The sequence below is a fragment of the Nicotiana tabacum genome, chromosome 22 (genome assembly GCF_000715075.1).
Source record: "Nicotiana tabacum cultivar K326 chromosome 22, ASM71507v2, whole genome shotgun sequence".
Lineage (NCBI taxonomy): Eukaryota > Viridiplantae > Streptophyta > Magnoliopsida > Solanales > Solanaceae > Nicotiana > Nicotiana tabacum.
In genome coordinates, this window is record NC_134101.1 from 31376971 (window position 1) to 31402004 (window position 25034).

General features: G+C 35.5%; 2 protein-coding genes across 2 annotated transcripts; both read left to right on the plus strand.

The window, feature by feature from the left end:
- Positions 1–4569: 4569 nt before the first annotated feature.
- LOC107817871 (uncharacterized) lies at positions 4570–5242 on the plus strand. The gene is made up of 2 exons (XM_016643760.2): positions 4570–4902; positions 4961–5242. Exons 1-2 carry the CDS (start codon positions 4570–4572, stop codon positions 5240–5242), a joined length of 615 nt encoding a protein of 204 aa, XP_016499246.2.
- Positions 5243–18430: 13188 nt separating this feature from the next.
- LOC107831153 (uncharacterized) lies at positions 18431–22465 on the plus strand. Its single transcript, XM_016658887.2, has 5 exons — positions 18431–18734; positions 19956–20207; positions 21382–21513; positions 21620–21736; positions 21835–22465. The coding sequence occupies exons 2-5, from the start codon at positions 19956–19958 to the stop codon at positions 22162–22164; spliced, it is 831 nt and encodes a 276-aa protein (XP_016514373.1). The 5' UTR covers positions 18431–18734; the 3' UTR covers positions 22165–22465.
- Positions 22466–25034: the final 2569 nt, after the last annotated feature.

Below are 25034 nucleotides of genomic sequence, written 5' to 3' on the forward strand. Positions count from 1 at the left end.
GTAGGATGTTAGAAAAATGTTAACTTCTTATTTTTGTTTTCGTAATTATGTAGTGTTTTAGTATTTTAGTAGCTATGAAAACAATTGAAAAAAAAGTAGAAAATTGGACTTTTCCCGAAGATGGATCTCCTAGACAGTTTTCTTGAGGGATTTAAGTCTAAGAAAAAAGGACAAAAGGATTTTCTTGGTATGTAGTGTCGCAATTCTCCGTTGGTTTTCTTTGTGCCGCGGTTCTTTTCCAAGAATTTTGTTTGAACCGGGTGAAGTTAGTTTTATTTTTTTTAGAAGTAGGAGCCATTGTAAGATGAATTGAATTGAAGCAATATCTCTTGACTTTGTTATGCCTTGAGAATAGTGAGTACTTTGGTTGTGACGCTTAGGCTTAGTTTTTGACTCTTGTATAAGTACCTTAAATTGTATGATCTTAAATTTGCTTAACTGCTTTGACTAGAGTGTCTTGATGAGTCCGATCCTGAGTGAGTTATGTGCCATGTGTGTATGAGACTTGTGTGTTATTTTGTCCATTGCATTTGATGTCTAGAACTTGCCCCGTGTGTTTGCAAAGCAAAATAGTATTTTGTTCAGTCTTGGAAGTGATATAGGCGTTTCTTTGTTGAGCCAGATATATATATAGTTTCCCGCCTAATTGTTATGTATCGTAGTAAACCCCTTTGAGCCTGTAATCTTGTTTATTTGGCAACAACATTACAAGCCTTACCCATTTGTTTGAATTAACCATCTATTTGAACCTTTTAACCTCTCATGAGCACTTGAATTTGTAATGAACTTTGTAAAAGTTAAAGTGTGGGGTGGTTGGTTTGGCTTTTGAGTGAAACTAATGAAATAAGGAGAAAGGTGCATTGTTTGGAAAAAGTAAGAGACACGTGAATTGAAAAAGAAAGAAAAAAAAATATATATATATATATATATATATATATAGTTGTATTGCTGTGAAAACTATTCCTTGATAGTAGTGACTCTTGATGTAATTATGCTTAAAAGAAGTATGGACTAATATACATTGATGCGAAGATGGAGTTTGGTTTGACATGAGTATGGGGTTTAAATGTTAAAGTATATGTAATTAAGTGCTTAGGGAGGTGTAGTCACTCTTATATCCAAATGTATCTTACTCGACCCGCAGTCTACATTACAACCAAATAAAGTCCTACTTGATCCTAGACTGAATGAGCTCGATTAGTAGAGTAGTACACTATGGGCAAGCCTATGGTGCATCTTTTGTGGCATATGAATGTTATTTCTGAGAGTGAGTGAATTCTTCCTATCTTGAGTTCCTAATTATTCTTAAATTTTAAAGTGTGTGAAACTACTCTCTTTTGTTGTGTGAGGGCACTTGATTCATGAAGGAAAGGTAATAATGTCATTGACCTCTATGTTAGAGAAAGTGAGTGAGTGGTGAATAATATATGGTACTTGAGAGTCAAATCTTGAGGTGAAGATGTTACACCCTTGTGCTTAGTCTATTTTAAAGATTCTTGGTGTGATGAATTAGGAGAATTGTTTAAAAAGGTCGTATCTATATAAAGTGTAGTTTGATTGCTCGAGGACGAGCAACGTTCTTGCATGGGGTATTGATGTTTGGCTATAATTCCATATTTTTAGTGTATTACTTACCTTACATTTTGGGGCTTTAATACTAAACTATACTATATTTGTGCTTAATTGAGTTTATTTTATGTGTAGGTACGTTGAAGACGAAATTGGGAGCAAAGTAGAGATTTTATGTGTATTTTATACACTACAAGAATGGAGTTATGATTATTTAATCAGTGGATATATAAGGATTAAAGTTTAACATTAAAAGGAAGACAAAAGAAACAAATCAAAAGAAGACAAAAAGAACAATTGAAAAAAGAAACAAAAACGTGAATTGGAAATGCTAGGCAACAAAATTGAATCGATGCAGCAGCAGGCGTAGCAAACTACTTTGCTCGTGTTAGAGAAGGCGAGGTGAGGAGAGGATTAAAGCACGCGGCAGAGCTTGCATCGTACGGGCTACAGTGAGATGAAGCTCGCGTTTTGCCTCGCGCCACGAGGCCTGTAGCGAGGGTGTTTCGAGTTTTTAAGCCTATTTTGTCTCGTTTTTGGTTTTGGACTTGGTTATTTTGTTTAGAATTTTTCCTACACATATAAATAGTCATTAAACATCATTTTTAGAGGAGTTTTTGCGACCGGAGGCAAGAACATCACGTGGAACAACTTTTTGAGGAGAAAATCATCGAGTTTTCATTCATTTATCTTTTCTTTGTAATTTGTTTATGCAAAATACTTGGAAGATTGTTACTACGAACATGATGGCTAAGCACTCTAGTTCTAGGGTTGTGGTTGACATGATTATCAACATTTATTAATTACATCTTCGTTAATTCGGATTATCATCTTGTGGTTGTTTCTTTAATTCTAGTTTTAACTTGTGAATTGTTGTAGCTACCAATTCACCCTACTATCTATGCTATGCTTGGGGAAAGCCGTGTTTAGATTAGAGTAGAATTAGAGAGAGTTTGTTTCTGAAATCGTGGCTCGGGGGACGATTTCGCGGTTAGGATAGGAATATACCTAACAGTCTTGCTTAATTAAATATCGTATTATATTCGTTCATGATAGACTCAATACCATAGGAATATAGGATTGATATATTATGGGCAGGCGAGTAGTATTGTGGGAACATGCTAATCATATAAACGATCCAGTTAATTAGCAACCATAGATAATTTGGATTAAGGAGTGTGATTATTGAACTTAATAGGATTGATAAACTAACCACGACCCTCAAATTTTCACCTCCTCTGAATTAAAATCTCATCATACACATTTGCATTCTTGATAAATTAGTTGTTACTTGTTTAATTTCCGCAATAGTAGATTAATAGAAAAACATCACTCTTAAATATCTTGGACAATTAATTGATTTTAGTTTTCGTAGTTGACAATTGATCTAAGTCTATGTGGGTTCGACATCCGATTTTCGAGTCACTTTATTACTTGACGGCCATGTATACTTGCGTGTACTTGGGGAACCAACAAGTTTTAGGCGCCATTGCCGGGGACTTAGTTATTGATTGTTTATCTAAGTTAAGCTTTTATTCGTTATTTGTTCAAGTTTTAATTTTTAGTTTGCTTTATTTGTGATAACACAGGCTCTTCTCTTGAATGCAGAGGAGTAGAAGCACAAACAATATCCTTCCTCTTGATCCTGAGATCGAACGAACACTTCATAGAGTGAGGAGGGAAGTTGAAGCTATAACTAGAATTGAAAGAGAGTTGGACATCGTAGTTCAACCACAGCCAATAGAGATGGCAGGTAATGAAGGGCATCCGGTGATAGAAGCTGCAAGACCCAATCTTGCTAATATGACTCAAGCAATTGTGAAGCCTGAGATCACGGGTCACTTTGAACTCAAACAGTACATGGTATAGCTGATTCAGTCCACATGTAAATATGTGGGTCTATCTCATGAAGACCCGCAGAGGCACATTCAGAACTTCCTAGAAATTACAGACACTTACAATTATCCGAATGTTTCCAAGGACTATGTCAGGCTGACACTGTTTCCCTTTTCACTGCTAGGGGAAGCTAAGGAATGGTTGCAAAAGGAGCCCGCGAACTCAATCCATAATTGGGATGATCTAGCAAGGAAATTCTTAATCAAGTATTTTCCCACTAAGAAGACAAAGTTGATGAGGAGACAGAATCTTGGATTTCAACAACGAGATGGCGAGACTCTTCGTCAAGCTTGGGAAAGATACAAGAAGCTATTCAGAGATTGCCCACATCATTGTCAGACTGATGAGGTGTTGGGTCACACTTTCGTTGATGGGTTGGACGAGGCATCAAAGATGAATCTTGACTTAGAATGTGGGGGTAGATTCATGGCAAGACCGTATAGGACAACAGATGCAGCATGTGCAATAGATGTCTACATGCTGCGAGTTATGTAGAGAGGTCACACAAGTGACATATGCCCCGCGAATCCTGAATCCATCTACTAAGTGGGGCAACAAGCTAGAGGGTCGATGAATCAAAATGCTCAATATGGTAACACATACAATCCGAACTGGAGGAATCATCCTAACTTCTCTTGGGGTGGAATTCAGAACATCAGGCCTCAAGCAACTTATAATCATCCACCTCAACCTCCACAGCAATCAGAAGAGAGTTTGACTGACATGATGAAAAATCTCTTGCTAGACAATCAGAAAGTTATGGCTGAGAATCAACAATTACGCACAGAGTTCAGAAATCTAGAGAGGCAGTTTGGGCTAATGGCTAACAATTAGAATATTAGACATGTTGGAGCACTCCCAAGTGATACATAGAAAAATGCTCAACTCAATGCAGTGACGTTGAGAAATGGGAGAGAGTTAGTAGAAGTGCCTAAGAAGCAAAAGGAGCAGTCTGGGCTCGAAGAAGAAAGAGTGCCAAAACCTGTAGAGGTAGATGAGAGAAACAAAATAGAGTCTGAGCAAATATCAGAGAGGGTGCCACCTCCTTTTCTTCAATGACTGAGAAAGAAGAATGATGACTACATGTTTCACAAATTTTTTGATATGCTGAAGCAGATACACTTGAACATCCCTTTGGTGGACATGCTCCATGAGGTCCCAAAATATGCAAAATATATGAAGGATATAGTGGCAAATAAGAGGAGGTTAACTGAATTTGAGACCGGCACACTTACTGAGGAGTGCACTTTCAGTATTCAACATAAGCTTCCACAAAAGCATAAGGATCCGCGTAGTTTTACCATCCCCGTGAGGATTAGTGAAATTGATGTGGGTAGAGCCTTATGTGATTTGGGATGCAAGTATCAATCTGATGCCGTTGTCAATGTTCAAACAATTGGGATTAGGAGCTCCAAGACCCACCACGGTGCTGCTACAGTTAGCTGACAGATCTTATGTTTATCTTGAGGGGGTAATTGAGGACGTCTTGCTGCAGATTGGGAAGTTTATTTTCCCTGCAGATTTTATCATCCTGGACTACGAGGCTGATGAGTTAGTTCCTATCATCTTGGGACGACCTCTTTTGGCCACTGGAGATTCCATTATCAAAGTCCGAGAAGGTAAGATGATCCTGAGGGTGGACAATGAAGAAGCGATCTTCAATGTATATCGAGCCATTCAGTTGCCTCGTCATTATGAGGACCTGGCCATGATTTCTATAGTGAAGTTAAATGAACCAGCCGCAGACCCAAGTGCATTTAAAGAAGATGCACTATAAAAGGCATTGATGTTGTTCAATCACTTGGAATTGGAAGAAGAGGTTAAAGAGATGTTGCAAATTTTGGATGCATCCTGTGAATACATAAGAGAAAGATCCCAGTTTGAGCCTCTGGATAGGCCAATCGGCCTGCCCCCTAGACCCTCAGTTGAGGAGGCTCCAAAACTGAAACTTAAACCCTTACCATATCATCTTCATTATGCATATTTGGATAGTTCTAACACTTTACCTGTGATTGTTTCTTCTCATTTGTCTAAATTGCAGGAAGAAAAGCTCTTAAGGGTGCTGAGGGAGCACAAGCATGCCATTAGTTGGACAATGTCTGACATAAAGGGTATTAACCCTGCATTTTGCATGCACAAAATACTCATGGAGGAGGGACACAAGCCTAGCATGGAACATCAACGCCGCCTAAATCCAATCATGAAAGAGGTGGTAAGAAAAGAAGTGATTAAGTGGCTCGACACATGTATAGTATTTCCCATCTCCGATAGTAAGTGGGTAAGCTTTGTTCAATGTGTACCTAAAAGGGGGGTATGACTGTTGTAGTGAATGAAGAAAATGAATTAATCCCAACTAGGACTGTGACTGGTTGGCGAATATGCATAGATTATAGGAAGTTGAATAATGCTACATGAAAAGATCACTTCCCTCTCCCCTTCATTGATCAAATGCTTGACAGGTTAGCCGGACAGGAATACTATTGTTTCCTTGATGGCTATTCGGGGTATAATCAGATTGTTATTGCCCCGGAAGATCAAGAAAAAACCACTTTTACATGCCCTTATGGCACTTATGCATTTAAGAGAATGCCATTCGGGTTATGTAATGCACCTATGACTTTTCAAAGGTGTATGATGGCTATTTTCACCGATATGGTGGAACGGTTTGTGGAGGTTTTATGGATGATTTTTCTGTGTTTGGTCCTTCTTTTGATGAATGCTTGACCAATCTTGCTAAAGTGCTTGCCAGGTGTGAGGAGACTAATCTAGTACTGAATTGGAAAAAATGCCATTTTATGGTACGTGAAGGTATAGTGTTAGGGCACAAGGTGTCCAAAGATGGACTGGAAGTTGACAAGGCTAAGGTGGAAGCAATTGATAAGTTGCCACCACCGATTTCAGTGAAAGGAGTTAGGAGTTTTCTGGGACATGCAGGTTTTAATCGCCGATTTATAAAGGATTTCCTAAAAATTTCTTCTCCTTTGTGCAGGTTGTTAGAGAAGGATGTGTCGTTCAAGTTTGACGATGCTTGTTTGACAGCATTCGAGGAGCTGAAAAAGACGTTAGTGAGTGCACCAATCATAGTGGCTCCTGACTGGAAAGAGTCATTTGAGCTGATGTGTGACGCTAATGATGGTGCAATTGGGGCTGTGTTGGGCCAGAGGAGGAGCAAAATGTTTCACTCAATTTACTATGCAAGTAAGACTCTCACTCCTGCTCAAATAAATTATATTGTGACAGAAAAGGAGTTGCTTGTTGTAGTGTGGGCGTTCGATAAATTTCGGGCCTATTTGGTTGGCACCAAAGTCATCGTCTACACGGACCATGCAGCCATCAGGTATTTGTTCGAAAAGAAAGATGCTAAACCAAGGCTAATTTGTTGGGTTTTACTCTAGCCAGGAATTTGATTTGGAGATCCGAGATCGTAAAGGAACAGAGAATCAAGTGGCTGATCACTTATCCAGGTTAGAAACTCGGAATCATGTAGCTAAAGGAGATATTATCAAGGAAACATTCCCAGATGAGCAATTGTTGGCCATTACTGCTGGAGAGGTGCCGTGGTATGCAGATTTTTTGAACTATCTGGCAAGTGGCGAGATGTCGCCTGATCTTGAACCTTATGCAAAAAAGTAGTTCTTGCGAGATGTGAGGTCATATGTGTGGGATGATCCATTTCTGTTCAAATCTTGTACCGGTCAGTTAATGAGAAGATGTGTGCCCGAATCTGAAATAAATGCTATCTTACATGACTGACATACGTCGCCCTATGGTGGTCATTATGCGGGTGAAAAAACGGCAGCTAAGGTGTTGCAGTCGGGTTTTTATTGGCCTAGGGTGTTTAAATATGCCCATGAGTTCGTGAGGAGGTGAGATAGGTGCCAGAGAACAGGAACAATCACGAAAAGGCATGAGATGCCATTGCACGGTATTATAGAGGTTAAAATTTTTGATGTGTGAGGAATTGATTTTATGGGTCCATTTCCCTTGTCCAGTGGGTGTAAGTACATTTTGGTGGCCGTTGACTATGTGTCGAACTTGGTGGAGGCCATTTCTCTTCCTACCAATGATGCCAAGGTTGTGGTCGACTTTGTGAAAAAGCATATCTTTGCAAGGTTCGGCACTCCGAGAGTGATGATTAGTGATGGGGGCACCCATTTCTGTAACAAGCTCTTGGACAATTTCTTAGCACAATATGGGGTCAAACATAAGGTTGCAACCGCTTACCATCCTCAGACTAGTGGGCAAGTTGAAGTCTCAAATAGAGAGATAAAGCAGATCCTGGAGAAGACAGTTAGTGCAAGTAGGAAATATTGGGATGCAAAGCTTGATGATGCTCTATGGGCATACCGGACTGCATACAAAACTCCAATCGGAACCTCCCCTGACAAGCTAGTTTATGGTAAGGCATGCCACTTACCGGTGGAACTTGAGCACAAGGCCTATTGGGCGATAAAGAAGCTAAACTTTGATGCAGAATTAGTGGGTAGAAAGCGGGTGATGCAATTGAACGAGCTTGATGAGTTTCGCTTGCAGGCGTATGAGAATGACAAGTTATATAAAGAAACGACCAAGCGCTGGCATGATAAGCATATCCACCATCGCAAGTTCGAACCGGGCCAATTGGTTCTCTTGTTCAATTCGAGGTAAAGACTCTTTTCGGGGAAGCTCAAATCGAGATGGCCGGGCCCGTTTGAGGTAGTGCGAGTCACTCCACATGGTGTAATTGAGATGCGCGTCTTAGGTGGCGATAGAACATTCTTAGTGAACGGACAAAGACTAAAGCACTATTATGTAGGTGACTTTGATCATTAGAAGTCGAAGGTGTTACTTGCCAATGATTAGACGAGATTTTGTGTCGTGCCGCGATGTTAAATCAGGCGCTTGTTGGGAGGCAACCCATCTTTACTGCTTTTTTTATTTTTATTTTTTATCTTATTATTGTTGTAGTGTTTGTTTTTGTTTTGCAGGATTATAAGCATAGGAGGCAAAGCCATTGGAAGTGTGCAAAAGCGAGTAGATAGTGGGAACTAAGTGTGGGGTGCCCACACAAAGGACCATACCTGGGGGAAGTCTGAGTACCCCATGAGCCGCTATTGCTTCGGCCTTTGGCCTTTCAGGGAGTTTCTTGTCCACCCTCGTTATTGTTTTGCTTTATTTGTGCATTGGGGACACTGTACTCTTTTAAGTGTAGGGTAGGAGAATTCTCTAGATAATTAGTAGTAGGATGTTAGAAAATTGTTAACTTCTTATTTTTGTTTTAGTAGTTGTGTAGTGTTTTAGTATTTTAGTAGCTATGAAAACAATTGAAAAAAAAAAGTAGAAAAATTGGACTTTTCCCGACGATGGATCTCCTAGACAGTTTTCTTGAGGGATTTAAGTCTAAGAAAAAAGGACAAAAAGATTTTCTTTGTATGTAGTGTAGTAATTCCCCCTTGGTGTTTCTTTGTGCCGCGGTTCTTTTCCAAGGGTTTTGTTTGAACCGGGTGTAGTTAGTTTTATTTTTTTAGGAGTAGGAGCCATTGTGAGATGAATTGAATTGAAGCAATATCTCTTGACTTTGTTATGCCTTGAGAATAGTGAATAGTTTGATTGTGATGCTTAGGCTCAATTTTTTACTCTTGTATAAGTACCTTAAATTGTATGATCTTAAATTTGCTTAACTGCTTTGACTAGAGTGTCTTGATGAGTCCGATCCTGAGTGAGTTATGTGCCATATGTGTGTGAGGTTTGTGTGTTATTCTGAGCATTGCATTTGATGTCTAGAACTTGCCTCGTGTGTTTGCAAAGCAAAATAGTAGTTTTGTTCAGTCTTGGAAGTGATATAGGCGTTTCTTTGTTGAGCCAGATATATATAGTTTACCCGCCTAATTGTTATGTATCGTAGTTAATCCATTTGAGCCTCTAATCATGTTTCTTTGGCAACCACATTACAAGCCTTACCCATTTGTTCGAATTAACCATCTATTTGAACCTTTTAACCTCCCATGAGCACTTGAATTGTAATGAACTTTGTAAAAGTTAAAGTGTGGGGTGGTTGGTTTGGCTTTTGAGTGGAACTAATGAAATAAGGAGAAAGGTGCACTGTTTTGAAAAAGTAAGAGCCATGTGAATTGAAAAAGAAAAATATATATATATATATATAGTTGTATTGCTGTGAAAAATATTCCTTGATAGTGGTGACTCTTGATGTAATTGTGCTTAAAAGAAGTATGGAGTAATATACATTGATGTGAAGGTGAAGATTGGTTTGACATAAGTATGGGGGTTTGAATGTTAAAGTATATGTACTAAAGTGCTTAGCGAGGTGTAGTCACTCTTATATCCAAATATATCCTACCCGACCCGCAGCCTACATTACAATCAATTAAAGTCATACTTGATCCTAGACTGAATGAGCTCGATTAGTAGAGTAGTACACTACGGGCAAGCCTATGGTGCATCTTTTGTGGCATATGAATGTTATTTTGGAGAGTGAGTGAATTCTTCCTATCTTAAGTTCCTAATTATTTTTAAATGTTAATGTGTGTGGAACTACTCTCTTTTGTTGCGTGAGGGTACTTGATTCATGAAGGAAAGGTAATAATATCATTGACCTCTATGTTAGAGTCAACTCAAGCAACTCAAGAAAACTAAGAAAGTCAAGCAACTCAAGAATCTAGTGCAACTAATACAAGCAGTGGCAGAGGAAGGGGAAGCAATACTAGATTTGGCATGGGTGCATTCTAAATGCACCTCCAGCAACTGCTCCTAGAAAACTTACTGTTGGGGTTAAAAGAGCAATCAAATGGGACTAAGGTTGTGAAGGATACTAGTGCAGTCAATATTGATCTTGATTTTAAATCTTCTGGGCTTAAGTTAAAGGCAGAAATGCTATTACTACTTCCCAGCTACAACAACTAAGTGCAAACAGGAGAAACCAAATTGGATCTTCATCAACTACCTCTTCAGTTGCACGTCCAGCCCCTCCAGCACCATAATGCAAAAGAGCATCCTCAAGAATGTAGTTGTGTTAGGATTATGCTATTTTGAGTTCATGTATTTTGCTAAGTATCCAGACTTGGATTATTTATTCTGTCTTTTTTGGGTCACTAGTTGACACTATTTTAAGAAGTTATATTCAAGCTTTGTTGCATTTCTATTCAACATTTGGAAATATGACTGGCGTTGTATAACACTTTAGTTGTAAATGCAATTTAAATGTTATTGGTAGCCTCAAAAATTGTGTTATTTGTTGCTTTTATAACATCAGTTGGCAGCCTCAACAACCTTTGTAACAGTTGTGAATGCAATTGTTGTGCTTTTTCTTCAAATGAACATAAGATATGGCTCATAAGTTGGACTGTATGTGCTTGGTAAATCTAGAAGATGGTAGGCTGCGATGGATGTTTGTTAAGTACTTATCAGTTGAGTTCAATTACAACTTCAACATGTTATCACTTCGAATTCCATATTTGAACCAGTACATAAAAAAATGGCAGAAAATTTCTTCAATTCATTGAAATAAGGCCACAGACCACAATTACATTGACACAAACTACAAGTTAAGACACATCCAAAATATATCAACCACCATTACAAACGCAAAATACAAGAGCTAAGACATAGATGACATAATTTCATCAAAACGCTTCTACTCCAACCACATGCAGAACCACAACAACTTCAACGATCGAAGGCACAATAGCAAACCCAGATATTTAGCATTATTACTATAACAGAAGCCAATTTCTTCCTCCATATTCTTGCTCGAGCCCTTTCTTCTTCAAAAGCTTTGACCCTGTTCAATAAATCTCAAATAGCCCTATTCATTTTTCTAGGAAACTCGTCATTAACCTACCTAAAATACTTATATCCACCTTTGTCCTTCAAAAAAAAAGAAATTGATTCAAACTAAAATCGGGGACAACATAGTAAAAATAATTAATTGTAGTTAATTAACACTTACCTTTTCAATTTTGCATCCATAGAACCTCCTTCAAGGATTAGATGGAGACCATGAAGTTTTTAATTGACATTCATGATCACACCGACATGAATCGATTCTTGGTGTGAGAGACATTATCCACAAAATTGAGAGATTAAGCCAAAATCTGAACACTCAGGCGAGACTACTTTCAATTTTGAGAGAAGAGTAGAATTTTTAAACCAAAAAATCAAGAAAAGGGTGAAGAAATATGGCTGGATTTAAGAGACAAAGTAAAAAGGGATAAGGGTTTATATAATAGGGAAGGGGTATATTTTTATTTTACCGTTGAAATTATTTTTGTCAGCATATTTTTAATGTTCACGCGCTCAACAGCAGTGATGCTCACGTTATTTGCCATGTCAGTCGGACGTGTTAAAATGGTACAGTAAAGATAGAGTTAAAGTGTTCTGTTGGTAAATGGCTTAGTTGAGGTGTTCAAGTGGAATTTCTGGGATAATTAAAATGTCTGTCTATGTATTCTGCCAATATTATTTTAGTATATGCCTTTTAAAATAAATAAAAATATCAAATTCTATTTTTTTAAAAAGCCAAAGATAATGTCATACGTAAAAATAACATATTTTTGGAAGTTTTAGCATTGGTTTTTTTTAAAGATCGTTTCTATTATCTAACTGAATAAATGAATAAATAGAGTACATCGTTTCTATTATTTAACTCCTAAGTTTCCACGTTCAGACAAATTATTGGGGATTGTTTGTGTTTGAAGAATTAATTCAATGATTTGTCCTTCCATGGACTAGGCGGAATGTTAATAAAGCGACTGTCTCTCTTGCTCGTATAGCTTTATCGTATGTAACTCGTGTAACTTGGGATTTCTATCCTTCATGTTTAGCTTTTATTTTTTGTTTTGATGCTTCTCATTTAAAGAACAATGATTTTCCAGAACGTAACTCTGTTTTGACTTGGTTGTTTAAGTAAATATTTATTGCTTAAAGAAAAAATCTGCTAAGTTCCCACATATTAACACTTTTTTTTTATTTACTACGAACAATTTCTACATATTAACAATTTCTGTTACGTTTTAAAATAAAATATAAACATTAAATTCTATAAAAATAAAAAAAAAACTCAAGAATACACAAAAATAACATATATTTCACGGTAAGATTGACAAAAATATATTAATTTGGAAATTCTTTTAACTCTTTTGTTTCTTTGAAAGATTACTACATGCTAAATGAATAAATAGTGTACATTGTTTTTATTATTTAACTCCCATGTTTCCATATATTAACAGTTCCTTTTTTTAAAATATTTTACAATGAACAATTTCGACCGTTAGAAGAAAGTTTCCTAAATTGTTACACGTTTGGTTTCCTACAAAGGCAGGGATTTCAGGTAAAATTTGTTGAATATACTTGGGCTTCACGTACTTCCCTAAAATCGAACTCATTGCCGTTGATCATAATCAACTTTTTGTTCTATAAATACAAAGTATCTAAACTCCTAAGTCATATATATAGCCCTATTTTATCACTCAAAACTCTCTAGTCTTGGCCGCTGCGTTTTTTTCATCTTCATATTCAAGAAACAATGAATATGATGGAGTTAGATAATCTTGGAGAAGGGTATCGATTTCGACCGACGGATTCAGAGTTAGTGAAATTTCTTTTGAGGTTTGTTGCTAAGCAAGAATTGCATGACAATGGTTTTATTGCAATGTATGATGTTTACAAACAAGAACCTTGGGTAACTTACAGCCATGGCCATTCTACTGGAGGAGTAGAAGATAATTGGGACACAAGTATTTACCGTTACTTTATTACACCAAGGAAGAAGAACAAGGGAAGGTTTAGTAGGATTGTAGGAAAAAGAGGTGGAACTTGGAAACAACAAGATAAGGGAAGAGCTGTTACTATAAAGAGTTGTGATGAGAGGAAAAGAGATTTGATTATTGGACGAATGAAGAGTATGTGTTATACTGAGAAGAATAATACTAAGTGTATTAATTCTGATGATTATAATGATGGTAAGTGGCTAATGAAGGAATATGTGTTGTCTGATCCTATTCTTAATAAGTTCAGTAATTCTGAGCGTAAAGATTATGTTATTTGTGCCATAAAAAAGTTGCCCAAAAGAAGTACTACTTGTAATTTTAGTCAGACTAGTAATGTGACAACTACTATGGAGTCATGTTCTGAACAAGAGAAGGTGGATACTGAGGTGACTTCTGATATAAATAATTATGTTGATCAGCCATTGATGGATCAGGACTATTTTGTTGAGAAAGCAATAGTAGAATCTGTTGAACCATTAATGGTGGAAACTGTTGGGATAAATTCGGTTAAGCCTTTGATGGATCAGGAATATACTGAGATGATCACTCCTATCTATTATGTTGAAGAACCAATGGAGGAATCTAAGGTGCAAAGTCACGAGGCTACTGGTGTAGAGAATGGTTCGTCGTTGGGGCTAACTACTTTTTCTCAATTTCAAGAATCTATGATCGCTGACTTTGAGAACGCGATGCAAGAATTTAATGTGCCTGAAATAATGGTTAGATCGGATGAAAATATGGGTTGTGACACACTATTGGAGAAGATCCAGACACAAGATCAAGAAGAAGAAGGTTGTTCTTTTGCTGTTAATGAGGAGCATAATATTGCATTTATGGAATCTGAAGTCAAGGCTACAAGTTTTCTTGAACTACTAACTGGTTGCAGGGGTTATGGTATAGGGAACAATCAGGTGCAATTGGTTCCTGAATCGACTACTATGCTAAATTCTAATGAAATTGAAACAGGTGAATGTGACACAACACCTTATTCTATTCAACCAGCAACTGATACTACCCTGGATTTTGAGGGACCAACAACTACTACTGAGGTACATTTAGAATCTGAAGGGAATACTATTGTGCAATTGGAGGGACCAGCCTCTGTGGAACCTGAGCTGCACACACAAGAGGGGGGTGAGTTAGTACAACTCAATGAGGGTACGGGTAACGAGGAGGATGGTTTGATGGGGGAAACAATTACTGAAACAGAATCCAGCTTTTTTTCTGATCTTGTGGACGCCATGTTAGATCATGCGCCTATGACGGATAGATTGGCTGCAATGAGGATGGATCAGACAGTAACGTTAAACCAACAATCTTGGGAGTCTAAGATGCATTTACAAGAGATGCTGCTATAAAATATTGGAACGATCTACCTGAAAAGTTTCAGCTAACTTAATGGACAGTATAGCTAGGTTCAATTCTTGATTCTTGACATTGAAAGTTTGTTTATTGTTTCTCATGGATATATCTCTAACAAAATGTAATAATCTTTCCAGCAATTCATTTGAGATTTGAACAATAACTGTACATACTGCACTTATTAATAGAGGTTTACATTATTTTTTCCTTTTTGAAGTAATATCAGTAGTTTCAAGTTGTTTTCTAATTAGTCATTTGGTTTGATGCTTCTGAGATGCTATGTAGATGCTATTAGTCTGAATTTAGTGTTCAATTTTTTACTTAGACAAAGAATCTTCTGCTGATACTGTTAAACTAATAAGCTTGATCATGTGTTACAAACTGTCTAAACTAATTCTACTACTCGAAGAGATGAACAGGTGCTTAGCTTCTACCATTGTTTAGCTCTCTTCCCCCTTTTCTTCTACACATTTCATCACATGAGAATTTGGCTCCTTTTGCCACTTGGACATCCAAATTACAGGGGCAGAGCTAGTATACAAATTACGGGTTCGGTCAAATTTAGTACAAGTTATTTGTCTCAAGAATTTTATTGAATATGTACAAATTATTAATCTAGAACCGAATAACTTAAAAGAATTAGAATCCTGAACTCATGATTTTCGGATACTAAGACCACCTCGGCTAATTGTAGGATCTTCGTATATATTCTTGAACTTCCCTTTTCCAAATGTATTACCATCCTATACTAAAATCTTATTGGAAAGTTATAACGGAAAAGGGCCTAAACTATAACCTATCGTTTGCTAAATGGTTCACAGATACCCTTCGTCCACCTATTCATCCAAAAAAGAACACGGCGTTAATTATATTAACAAAATTGCCTCCGCGTCTAATGGCATAATTTGTGGGAATTCAATTTAGTGACGTGGCAGTTTCTCATTGGGCCACGCGGCAATCTCGGGCTTAAACAAAAAATTCACCTTATTTTCTTACCTAGGTCATAAAATACATTAACCCATCCGACAAAATCCCATTTTTAAATTAGAACGACCCATACTTCACTAAGATATCCATACTCAAGATTGTTTTTTGGGAAATTGATGGAGGGAAAATCTGATTTATAATTCTGATTCCATCTTCACACCAACTGAAATCACAAATTGAGCACTAACACTATTTTCCCTTAAACCAGAATATTCATGCTTTATAAATGCTTGCAATAGTGAGAAGGCTCAAGATCTGAGAGACTAATTGATCAATTTTATGGAGGATTCGAGGGAAAGTGAGTGTTCGAAGCTTGCACAGTCTACCATGCGCTGTATAGTTCACCCGGGCGAGGAGAAATTAAAGGAGTTAGCAAAACGAGAAGGTCAGTAGAATCTGTGGATACGAGTGAGTTTGCAAGGATTTTTTTTTTCTAGCTTAAAAGAGATTCTAGAAGATTTTATTTTTTAGATATCTATGAGATACATTATTTATGCAGTTTGATAGCATTGCACGGACAAGAAAATTGATATTTGGCCGCAGGAGCGACGCTCAAGTCGAAAAAAATTCGATCACTTATTAGGTGTTGGCCTTTCGAATCTTGTGTATGGATATCTTTCTGAAATTATGGGTTAATGTATTATTTTATGACCTAATTAAAAAACCTTGGGTCAGATTAAGTGGATCGAAATAAGGCCCATTTTTTGTTTCAGCCGAGATTGCCACATGGCCCAATAAGAAACTGCCACATCCCTAAAGTGAACGCCCCCAAATTCTGCCGTTAGACGCGGGGGCAATTTCGTTAATATAATTAACGTCGTGTGCTTTTTCGGACGGATAGGTGGATGGAGGGTATCTGCAAACTATTTAACAAACAATAGGGGTAGTTTAGGCCCTTTTCCCAAGTTATAATCATGCCAAACACTTAAGTAGGGATGTCAATGGTTCGGTTCATTCGGTTATTTTATAAAAATTTGTATTACATTAATTTTTCGGTTAATTTATTTTGTACAATCAAAATTAGACTTTTCAAGACCGTCCAGATCATCTCAGTTTTTCTTCCTGCACGATTAATTTAATGTTTTTCGTAAATGTCGTACTTAGACCGCAATAACATATACTTATATAGGACTCTGGCAAAACTCTATAGATATTTTTATTATTTAAAATGCGATAAATCAAGGGAATATGAAAGATGGTCATAATAGAGATCAATCTCACAACGACATAAAAGAAATTGAGCAAATATAAGAGAAATATAAATCACACAAGGGAGAATATATTGATCAAGTTGAGACTCATGAATAGATTATATTAGAAGATTAAGTATCTGATAAGAAAAATCTAAATCATACGAGAGGATAGATATTCAATACCTTGTGGCTTGCTACTCAAGATCATCAAAATGCTTTGTGGCTTTCTACTCAAGATGTTGGAACTAAATTTGGTTTCAATAGGAGTAGGAGAATTAGTTTGAGAGTTAGGATTTTGGATTTTGATTACTTGTTGGATTGTAACTATTTTCATAATCCCAAAGCCTAAGAAAAAAAATTAGTGTTTTTTTTAACTTAATAAAATTATATTTTTTATATATAAAAATTTATTCGATATGGCTCGATATTTTTTCGATTTTTATAAATTTAAAAACCTACTCTAATTATCGTACGGTTATAGATTTATAAAATATCTACGGTTCAATTCGATTCGATCAATTTAATTGGTTTTAAAAGATCCATTAGCACTCAAACACTTAAATGCGCAATTTTGATACTCATATCAGGGTGAACATCAATATTAATGCACATTTGAGCCATTTGAAATTCACTTGGTCTAGTAAAAAGTCACATGAAACTGATAATGAAAAACAAGATCATGTTCGGTTCCTTTAACTTCATTGCGCGCAAGCACACAAATAAAATTGTATAAAGACAATTCTTGTTTGATATGACTATCGTGTAAACATTTTACTATTAAAAATTAATTGTCTCTTATACAGATCGTGTATTAATTTACTATAATTATAGAATACTCCTCTTTCGCAAATGACTATTTACTCGAGTGATTTCTCATTTGCAAATGCAGATTTGGACTCATGGAAGAAAATACTTGAGGAATACAACTAGAGACCCTTTGTCTAGTTGCTGTATATACCTTCATTTCACATGATTATTAACATACGAGTAAAAACAATACTTAATTAAATAATGTACACATTATAATTTGAATATATGAGACTACCATCGAATTTATTTCTTTGCCATCAAACTATCTCCGCCGTTAAATCATGTTTACCAATGGCGGACCCAGGATTTTGCGCAAGCGGGTTCAATCTTAGAAGTATACAAATTTAGTCGTAAAATAGTAGTTGTCAAGTGAGTTCAAATAAAATATTTATGCAAAATTTTTACAGTTTTAATCCTAATTTCTACATATACACAGTATTATTTTTTTGTAAAGCGAGTTCAGTTGAACCCGCTAGCCACCACTTGGGTCCGCCACTGATGTTTACATCAAATAAAATAATTTAATTTTATCAAATATAAAGTATCTGTTACTTAACTATAATTAAGTGATAAAAAATTATATAAAAAACGTACGAATAGCAAAGTATAAATATATTTTTTCCATGATTCAATCTTCTATTGGCCAACGAGTTATTCCTGGGAAAATGTATGTTGAATATTCTTTGACCAAAATGAAGAGGCTATTCCTTTTGTCCCAATTTGTCTGTGTTCTAAGTTCTAACATATTCTAAATATTTGAGTACAAATAATACGTATGATTCAAACTTCGAAGTACCATTTAGGTAGTTCTCTTTACATAAATTTTATTTTCCAACAAATATTAAGGAATCTATGTCCAAATTTACTCACCCGTTATTTTTGAGACGGTGGGAGTACCTCTTTGGCTCTTTCCTAAACATGATGGGTTTAGGTTTCAATATTCCAATTTTTAAGGGATCAAACTGATATTCTATTCTTTCGTGTCAAACTTTAAATCATCTCCCCAGCTAACCCAATTCCCATTCAATAGCTTTTCTGTTCAAAGCCCCATCACCAAATCCTTGCTCTCTTTTTTATTCGCCGCCGTGGTCGATTCCCGCCGGCGTTCCCGGACGTTTTCTCCGGCGAATTCCTCCTCTCTATCGTGTCCAAGGTTAAGCCCGAAATTCTTTTTGTGCTTATTATCTTTTTTGGAAGCTTAATTTCTGTGTTTATTATTGTGATTGGGCCTTAATATAGAGCGTAACGGATGCAGAGGATTCATATAAGCGACCCCAACTAGTTTGAGGTTAAGATGTTGCAGATTGATCGATCGATTCATTATTGTGTTTGGGCCTAAAAAGAAAAGGAATATAAGTCGAGGACTTTACTGATTCAAAGTTTCGTTTTTTATGGAAAGAAAATACTATATATGATTTAGAGGGTGATAATTTACAGTTAATTCCAAGACCCATATAGTATTCTTGCTTATTCATGTCTTTTAGAGTTGAATTTGAAGGAGCCCTAAAGAGGAATAATACATGGTCCTGCTGCTATACTAACTTGTAAGGCTTATAGTGCAAAGACAAATAATGGAACTTTCATTAGCTAACAGGGTTAAAAAGTTTTATATGAGAAAGAGTGATAGATAATTATTATCTTTCAGACACCGTTACAAAAAAAAAAATATCTTGCGAGAACTTAGAAATCCCTCTGTCTCTAATTAAGGTGCCTGCTTATTATGTTGATGAAGCATAAGATTGAGGACAACAATTGAATTCTCATTGTGTTTTAGACAGACCTGAGTGCAAAACAGTGATGAAGTTACTTTTGTTTATGACCGAGAAATTCATCCTTTTGGACCAACCACAACCTTCAAAACTCTGAGATGAAGGGTCCACCTCGTCTCCACTGAAATACCAGACTTAGTTTTCATGTCGCAGGGCTCAAACCTGTGACCCTAAGTCACAAGTCCCATAACCTTTGTACTTGAACTAAGCCATGGGGGAAGATAAAGTTACCTCTCTGTTGCACTATATGTTGGGTCTTAAGTTATCTTTTTCCTAATTTGCAGTTGAAAAGGCAAAGAGTGATTGGATTGTTTGTTCCTTAACTATAAGTTGATGCATCTTTGGATGACCCAAAAAGAAAAGTAGGGAAGGTCCTTGGAAGAGGAATTTTAGAAGTTGACCACTTTCTGACTAAGAAATTCACTTCTATAAATCTGTGTTGAGTTGCGGAAAAAACCTCAAGTTATGAGGGAGAGCTTAATTTTTACTTCTAGAAAAATTTGTATTTATTAGAATGCTTCCATTCACTCAGTTATGCAGTGGTTTTTCAATGTGTTTGCCTCGCAAGCAATTTCTAATAGTTGTTGGGTTCTATTGTTTACCAGATGGCTTCACTTCAAGAAAGTTTGCAAAGGTTCAAGAAGCAACAAGAGAAGTGTCAATCTACCCTTAGTAGTATAGCTTCCAGAGCAGGACCTTCTAACGCAGCTCCTCCAAGACCAATGGTAGCAAATGCAAAATCTCCTGCACCTGCAGTCAAATTTTCAAATGACACGGAAAGGCTTCAGCATATAAATAGTATAAGGAAAGCTCCCGTGGGGGCTCAGATTAAACGTGTCATAGGCTTGCTGCTCGAGGTATATTTCCTCCACTTTCTTCTCATTGTTTTTCAATTTTTCCTTAACCCCGTCCAGCTATTTCTTAACTTCTAAATTAAGTGCTATGATGGACCTGATTTAACTTAATATTTAGCACCAAGAAGCAAGCATAAGAACTGCTGAACCTCTAAATTCATTCCTACAGAGAAATAGCTTAGGATTAAGCGCCTTTCAGATTTAGAAGTAAGGAGCAACATAACTGAGATTACTTGCTGATAGTCAAGACTTATTTAGTGGTTGAGATTTAGAACTGTTAGCCTTGGGGCTAGTGTCTTTAGATTTATGACTAGGTCTACCCCTGAGGATTCATGCAATGTTGGATGGTGCAACTTATTTGGCCCAATGTGCTTTTATTGGGGCTAATCAAAGGAGAAAATGAACAGAAAGTCTAAAAAGGAAAAAAGAAAAAAACAATGCAATTTCAGTGGAGGGCTTTTCTTTTTGAGGAATTATTTTTGTGGGATGTCTACAGTGTTTCTAGAGTGTCAACCATTGATTACTGGTTGCAAGACCTACTTAAGCTACATGTGGATGGTCGCATTGTTAGTTGAAATATCTGTTCCCTTCTTCAAGTAAAGTCTTTTGCATGTTTGCTGAATAACCATAAACATACATGCCTCAAATGAGTTTCTGAAATACCTTTCTACTACATTTATTTGATGATGACGTTATTCTTTTAGCAGGACTGAGTAATTAACAAAATATCATGCGAACCGATTTTAGGATGACGTATTTCCTAGCAGGCATTACTGCACAACCGCATAACACGTCATATCCTGCAGTGTTTCTTCTTATAGCTTCAAGTTGGTAGATTAAATTTACACACTATTGTTTCGTTTTTCCTTGCCTGATGCTACTGGAAGTAACTACCTAGAATTACTGTCAAAATAACACAGACCAAACATCCGTGGAAAAAAAGATATAAAACTTCTTTTTGGTCCATTCAAGGGTAGGAGTTTTTCTGTGGTACTTGAAACTCTCAAATTTGAGAAGGTAATGCCCCAAGAATGTTGCGTAATTCTCCACTTTTGCTGGATTATATGCCCTGAGTAGTATAGTGGCTTGCCTTCTTATCTTATTGGGAAATCTGTGTCTTGTTCTGTTTAGTAGTAATAGTTAGACTTTGATAATTGATTAATTTTCATACATGCAGACAAGGCAAGCTTTCACACCAGAACAGATTAATGAAGCATGTCATGTTGATATAAATGGCAATAAAGCTGTGTTTGACAGTTTGAGGAACAATCTCAAAGTATATTATGATGGCAATCGGTTCTCTTATAAGGTAAAGCAAGGTCTTCTAGGAGACTCTTTTAAGGTTACTCGTCTTTAAGTGATTTGCAACCAACTCTGAATCAATTAACATTAATTCACTTATAATTTGTCAACAGTCGAAACATGCCTTGAAAAATAAAGACCAACTACTTATCTTGATACGAAAATTCCCCGAGGGTATTGCTGTCATCGACCTCAAGGATGCATACCCAACTGTCATGGAGGACCTTCAGGTACATTTGTCATACCAACCTTACTTTTGAGTATTTAAAAAAAAAACTACTTTTGAGTATTTGCTTTCAATGTACTGATATTGGAATTTTTTCTGCAGGCACTCAAAGGTGCTGGTCAAATATGGCTTCTGTCAAATTTTGACTCCCAGGAAGACATTGCCTTCCCAAATGATCCACGAGTACCTATTAAGGTCGATGATGATTTGAAGCAGCTATTCAGAGGTATTGAATTACCACGTGACATGCTTGATATTGAGAAGGATCTCCAGAAGAACGGGATGAAGCCAGCTACAAACACTGCAAAGAGAAGGGCAATGGCCCAAGTTCACGGGATTGTCCAGAAGCCCAAAACCAAGAAGAAGAAGCACGAGATCAGCAAAAGGACTAAGCTTACAAATGCTCACCTTCCAGAACTCTTCAAACTTTAGATTTCCATCAAGGAAAGAAGCTCCAGGGTTTCTGTCTCCTAAAGGCGATAGTCCTCATTTGGCACAGGGTATACTGACCGAGCCTCCAGAGAGGGATAATGTCAAATGCTTGACATGCGTCTAGCATGAGAAGCTCTTATAAGTGACTAGTCTTGGTTTTTGGTTTCTATATTTACAAGGTGGTAGTTTTATTTTTATTTATCCATTTAACCTGGGGTAGGAACGATTGCTATTATTTGTGTGTATTACTGACTTGGTGTTTTTGAACCATCAGATTATAATGTATCACCAATTTCATGAAGATCAACAACTCCATTTTGTATCATATTGTCTGATATCAATCTATTTATATTATTATAAAAGCATGAGTACAATGTCGGTTTACAAAAATAACATTTTAATATTAAGCATAATAATTCATAATAAAAGGACATAACCGAAATTCTAGATATTAGTTAGTATAATTACTTTCCAGCTGTCTAATTCATATAAAATTGAACAGGTAAATATCTTTAGTCATGTAATCCTTTTACTTTTAGGATATACTTTTTAAAAATTATTATTACTAATTTAATTTGAAAACGTATTATAATGTCCTATTACTAATTTAATATGAGAATGTATTATATTGTCTAAATCCATTTAGAAAAAAGAGAGATTATATTATTATAAAAGCATAAATACAATATTAATATACCAAAATAGCCCTAAAATATTAAACGGAAGAACTCATAGGGAAAGGGCATAATTGAAATAACTTATTTTTTGGACTACAATACCTTCTATGCTAATTTTTAATATTTAAGATTTTAAAATTGATAAAATTTGTTTATTACATTCTTATTAAAAATATGTAGGAAGGTTTAATGAAATAAATTATATCAGAATCCTCCGTATTGGCAATACCTTACCACTTCATAATGTCCAATACTAAAAAAATAAAAGTAATATTAAATGGACTGCATAAAGAGTTGACATCGAGAAAAAAAAATACCCTCACGATAATATATTTTTATATTATATTTGAACTATTTTTCTACTCAAATAATATTATTTTATTAATTTTGTATGTAATATTAAAAAATACTCAATTATTAAACAACAATTAAGAAAATATTTAAGAATATAAATGTGTGAGAAAGAGAAAAAAATGATTGGTAAGAGTCAATACCATTAATGATTCTACATACATAAAGATCTAAAAGTGAAATGTCATATCAATCTTTTACTCTTTGAAAATAAAATTTATGATGGATAAAATTATAATTAAGATTAAATATTCAAAATAAGATGAACTAATATTAAGATCTGAATCAACATAGAATAAATTATTTTTTATGTTAAAATCAAATAATTAAATTTTTTAATTAATTATTTAGCAAGAGAATCCAATTCAATTATTTTTTAAATTCATCACATGAGTAAAATTCTTATTCAAGTTAAAAAAAATCTTATGGTACATAAATTTATTCCATAAAAAGAGCGTTAGAACACAAAGTAAAAAGGTTAATATATTATTAAGAATCAAAATGTTATACAAGTGTCTGAGGAAGCACAATCAAAGCTAAATCCTAAATAAGAACAAGTTTTCAAGACTATAATTTAAAGAGTCGACTCTGCTATAACGGGATTATTCTTTGTAGATGCCTCCGGCGGAATCGAAATAATATTTCTATGTCATGTATTACTTGCAAATATCATATCAAGAGGCATGACATTGTTAGCAATAATAGCAAATGGTGTACCAACAACGATTTTATTGTGAGGCTACCCACTTTAGATTTGATATACATATTCAAACAACTTAAATAAATATCACAAATATATCAAAGCAAAGCAATGGTGCTAAATTTATAAGGAAAGCAAAATTCATAAATATGGGATGAAACACTTGTGGCTAAGTGTCAAACGGAGTTCTAGAGATATATTGAATATTGATGAACCGTTTGGTAAAAAATTAATGATTTAGGAGGTAATTTATGTCAAGTACTATCATTAATTCCAAAATTGACAAAAGCAGAGACTGTAAAAGCTAGCTTGACAAAGTTATACTTCTTAGCTCAAATGAAAAAGATTCAACTGACAAGAAATATAAAGTAAGAACAGATCCAATATTCAGTATCTTCTTGGTTCGTGTCGGAAACGAATAAGAGCATCTAATAAAAGATGATTTGGTTCTTCCTGAACAGTTGGTTATCAATCCCAATGGTAATAGTATGCATCCAATAAAAGAAATATTTCTATCATTAGATTAAAATGCAATTTGTGCAAATCGCATAATAGAATCAAAAGGATATTTTAGCAAGCAGAAATGAATATGTTGATCAACTAAATAAAAGGTTGATTGCAAAATTTTATAGCAAAACAAAATATTTTTCTATTTTTGACTAAGCAGAAAATGATACCAATAATTACAACCAAGAAGAATACTTAAATACTTTAATACCAAACGGCCTTCTACCGTACCTGTTTGTTGTCAAGTTTATTATTTCTTACGTATGTTAGTGTCACCGTATATATAATAAACTAAGTTGATCTTCCATTGTATATAGGTTGAATTTGAAGAAAAATATGTCTGTCATGCTACTGAAAAACTTAAATGCGTCGAATAGCTTATATAATAGCACACATATGGTATATAGAAGTTTTGACAACAACGTCATACATGCAAAATTTATGATACTGGTCAATGTGCTTCTAAGTATATTCTTATCTCTGAATTCAACTTTCGTCTTTCGAAACTAAGGAATATCCTTTTAAATTTGTGTGAAAATAATTTTTAGTATGTTTATGTTTTGCAAATATAATAAATAAAGCACAAAAACAAACATTCTAAATATTGGACTATATTTACCGCAATATATTTTCTT

Excerpts from the sequence above, each read along its gene's own strand:
- LOC107831153 (XM_016658887.2), top strand. The coding sequence starts at position 19,956 with ATGGCTTCACTTCAAGAAAGTTTGCAAAGGTTCAAGAAGCAACAAGAG. Across the intron at positions 20,208-21,381 it reads TCATAGGCTTGCTGCTCGAG|ACAAGGCAAGCTTTCACACC; the intron begins GTATATTTCCTC and ends TCATACATGCAG. Across the intron at positions 21,514-21,619 it reads GCAATCGGTTCTCTTATAAG|TCGAAACATGCCTTGAAAAA; the intron begins GTAAAGCAAGGT and ends ATTTGTCAACAG.
- LOC107817871 (XM_016643760.2), top strand. The coding sequence starts at position 4,570 with ATGCTGAAGCAGATACACTTGAACATCCCTTTGGTGGACATGCTCCAT. Across the intron at positions 4,903-4,960 it reads CCCACCACGGTGCTGCTACA|ATTGGGAAGTTTATTTTCCC; the intron begins GTTAGCTGACAG and ends GTCTTGCTGCAG.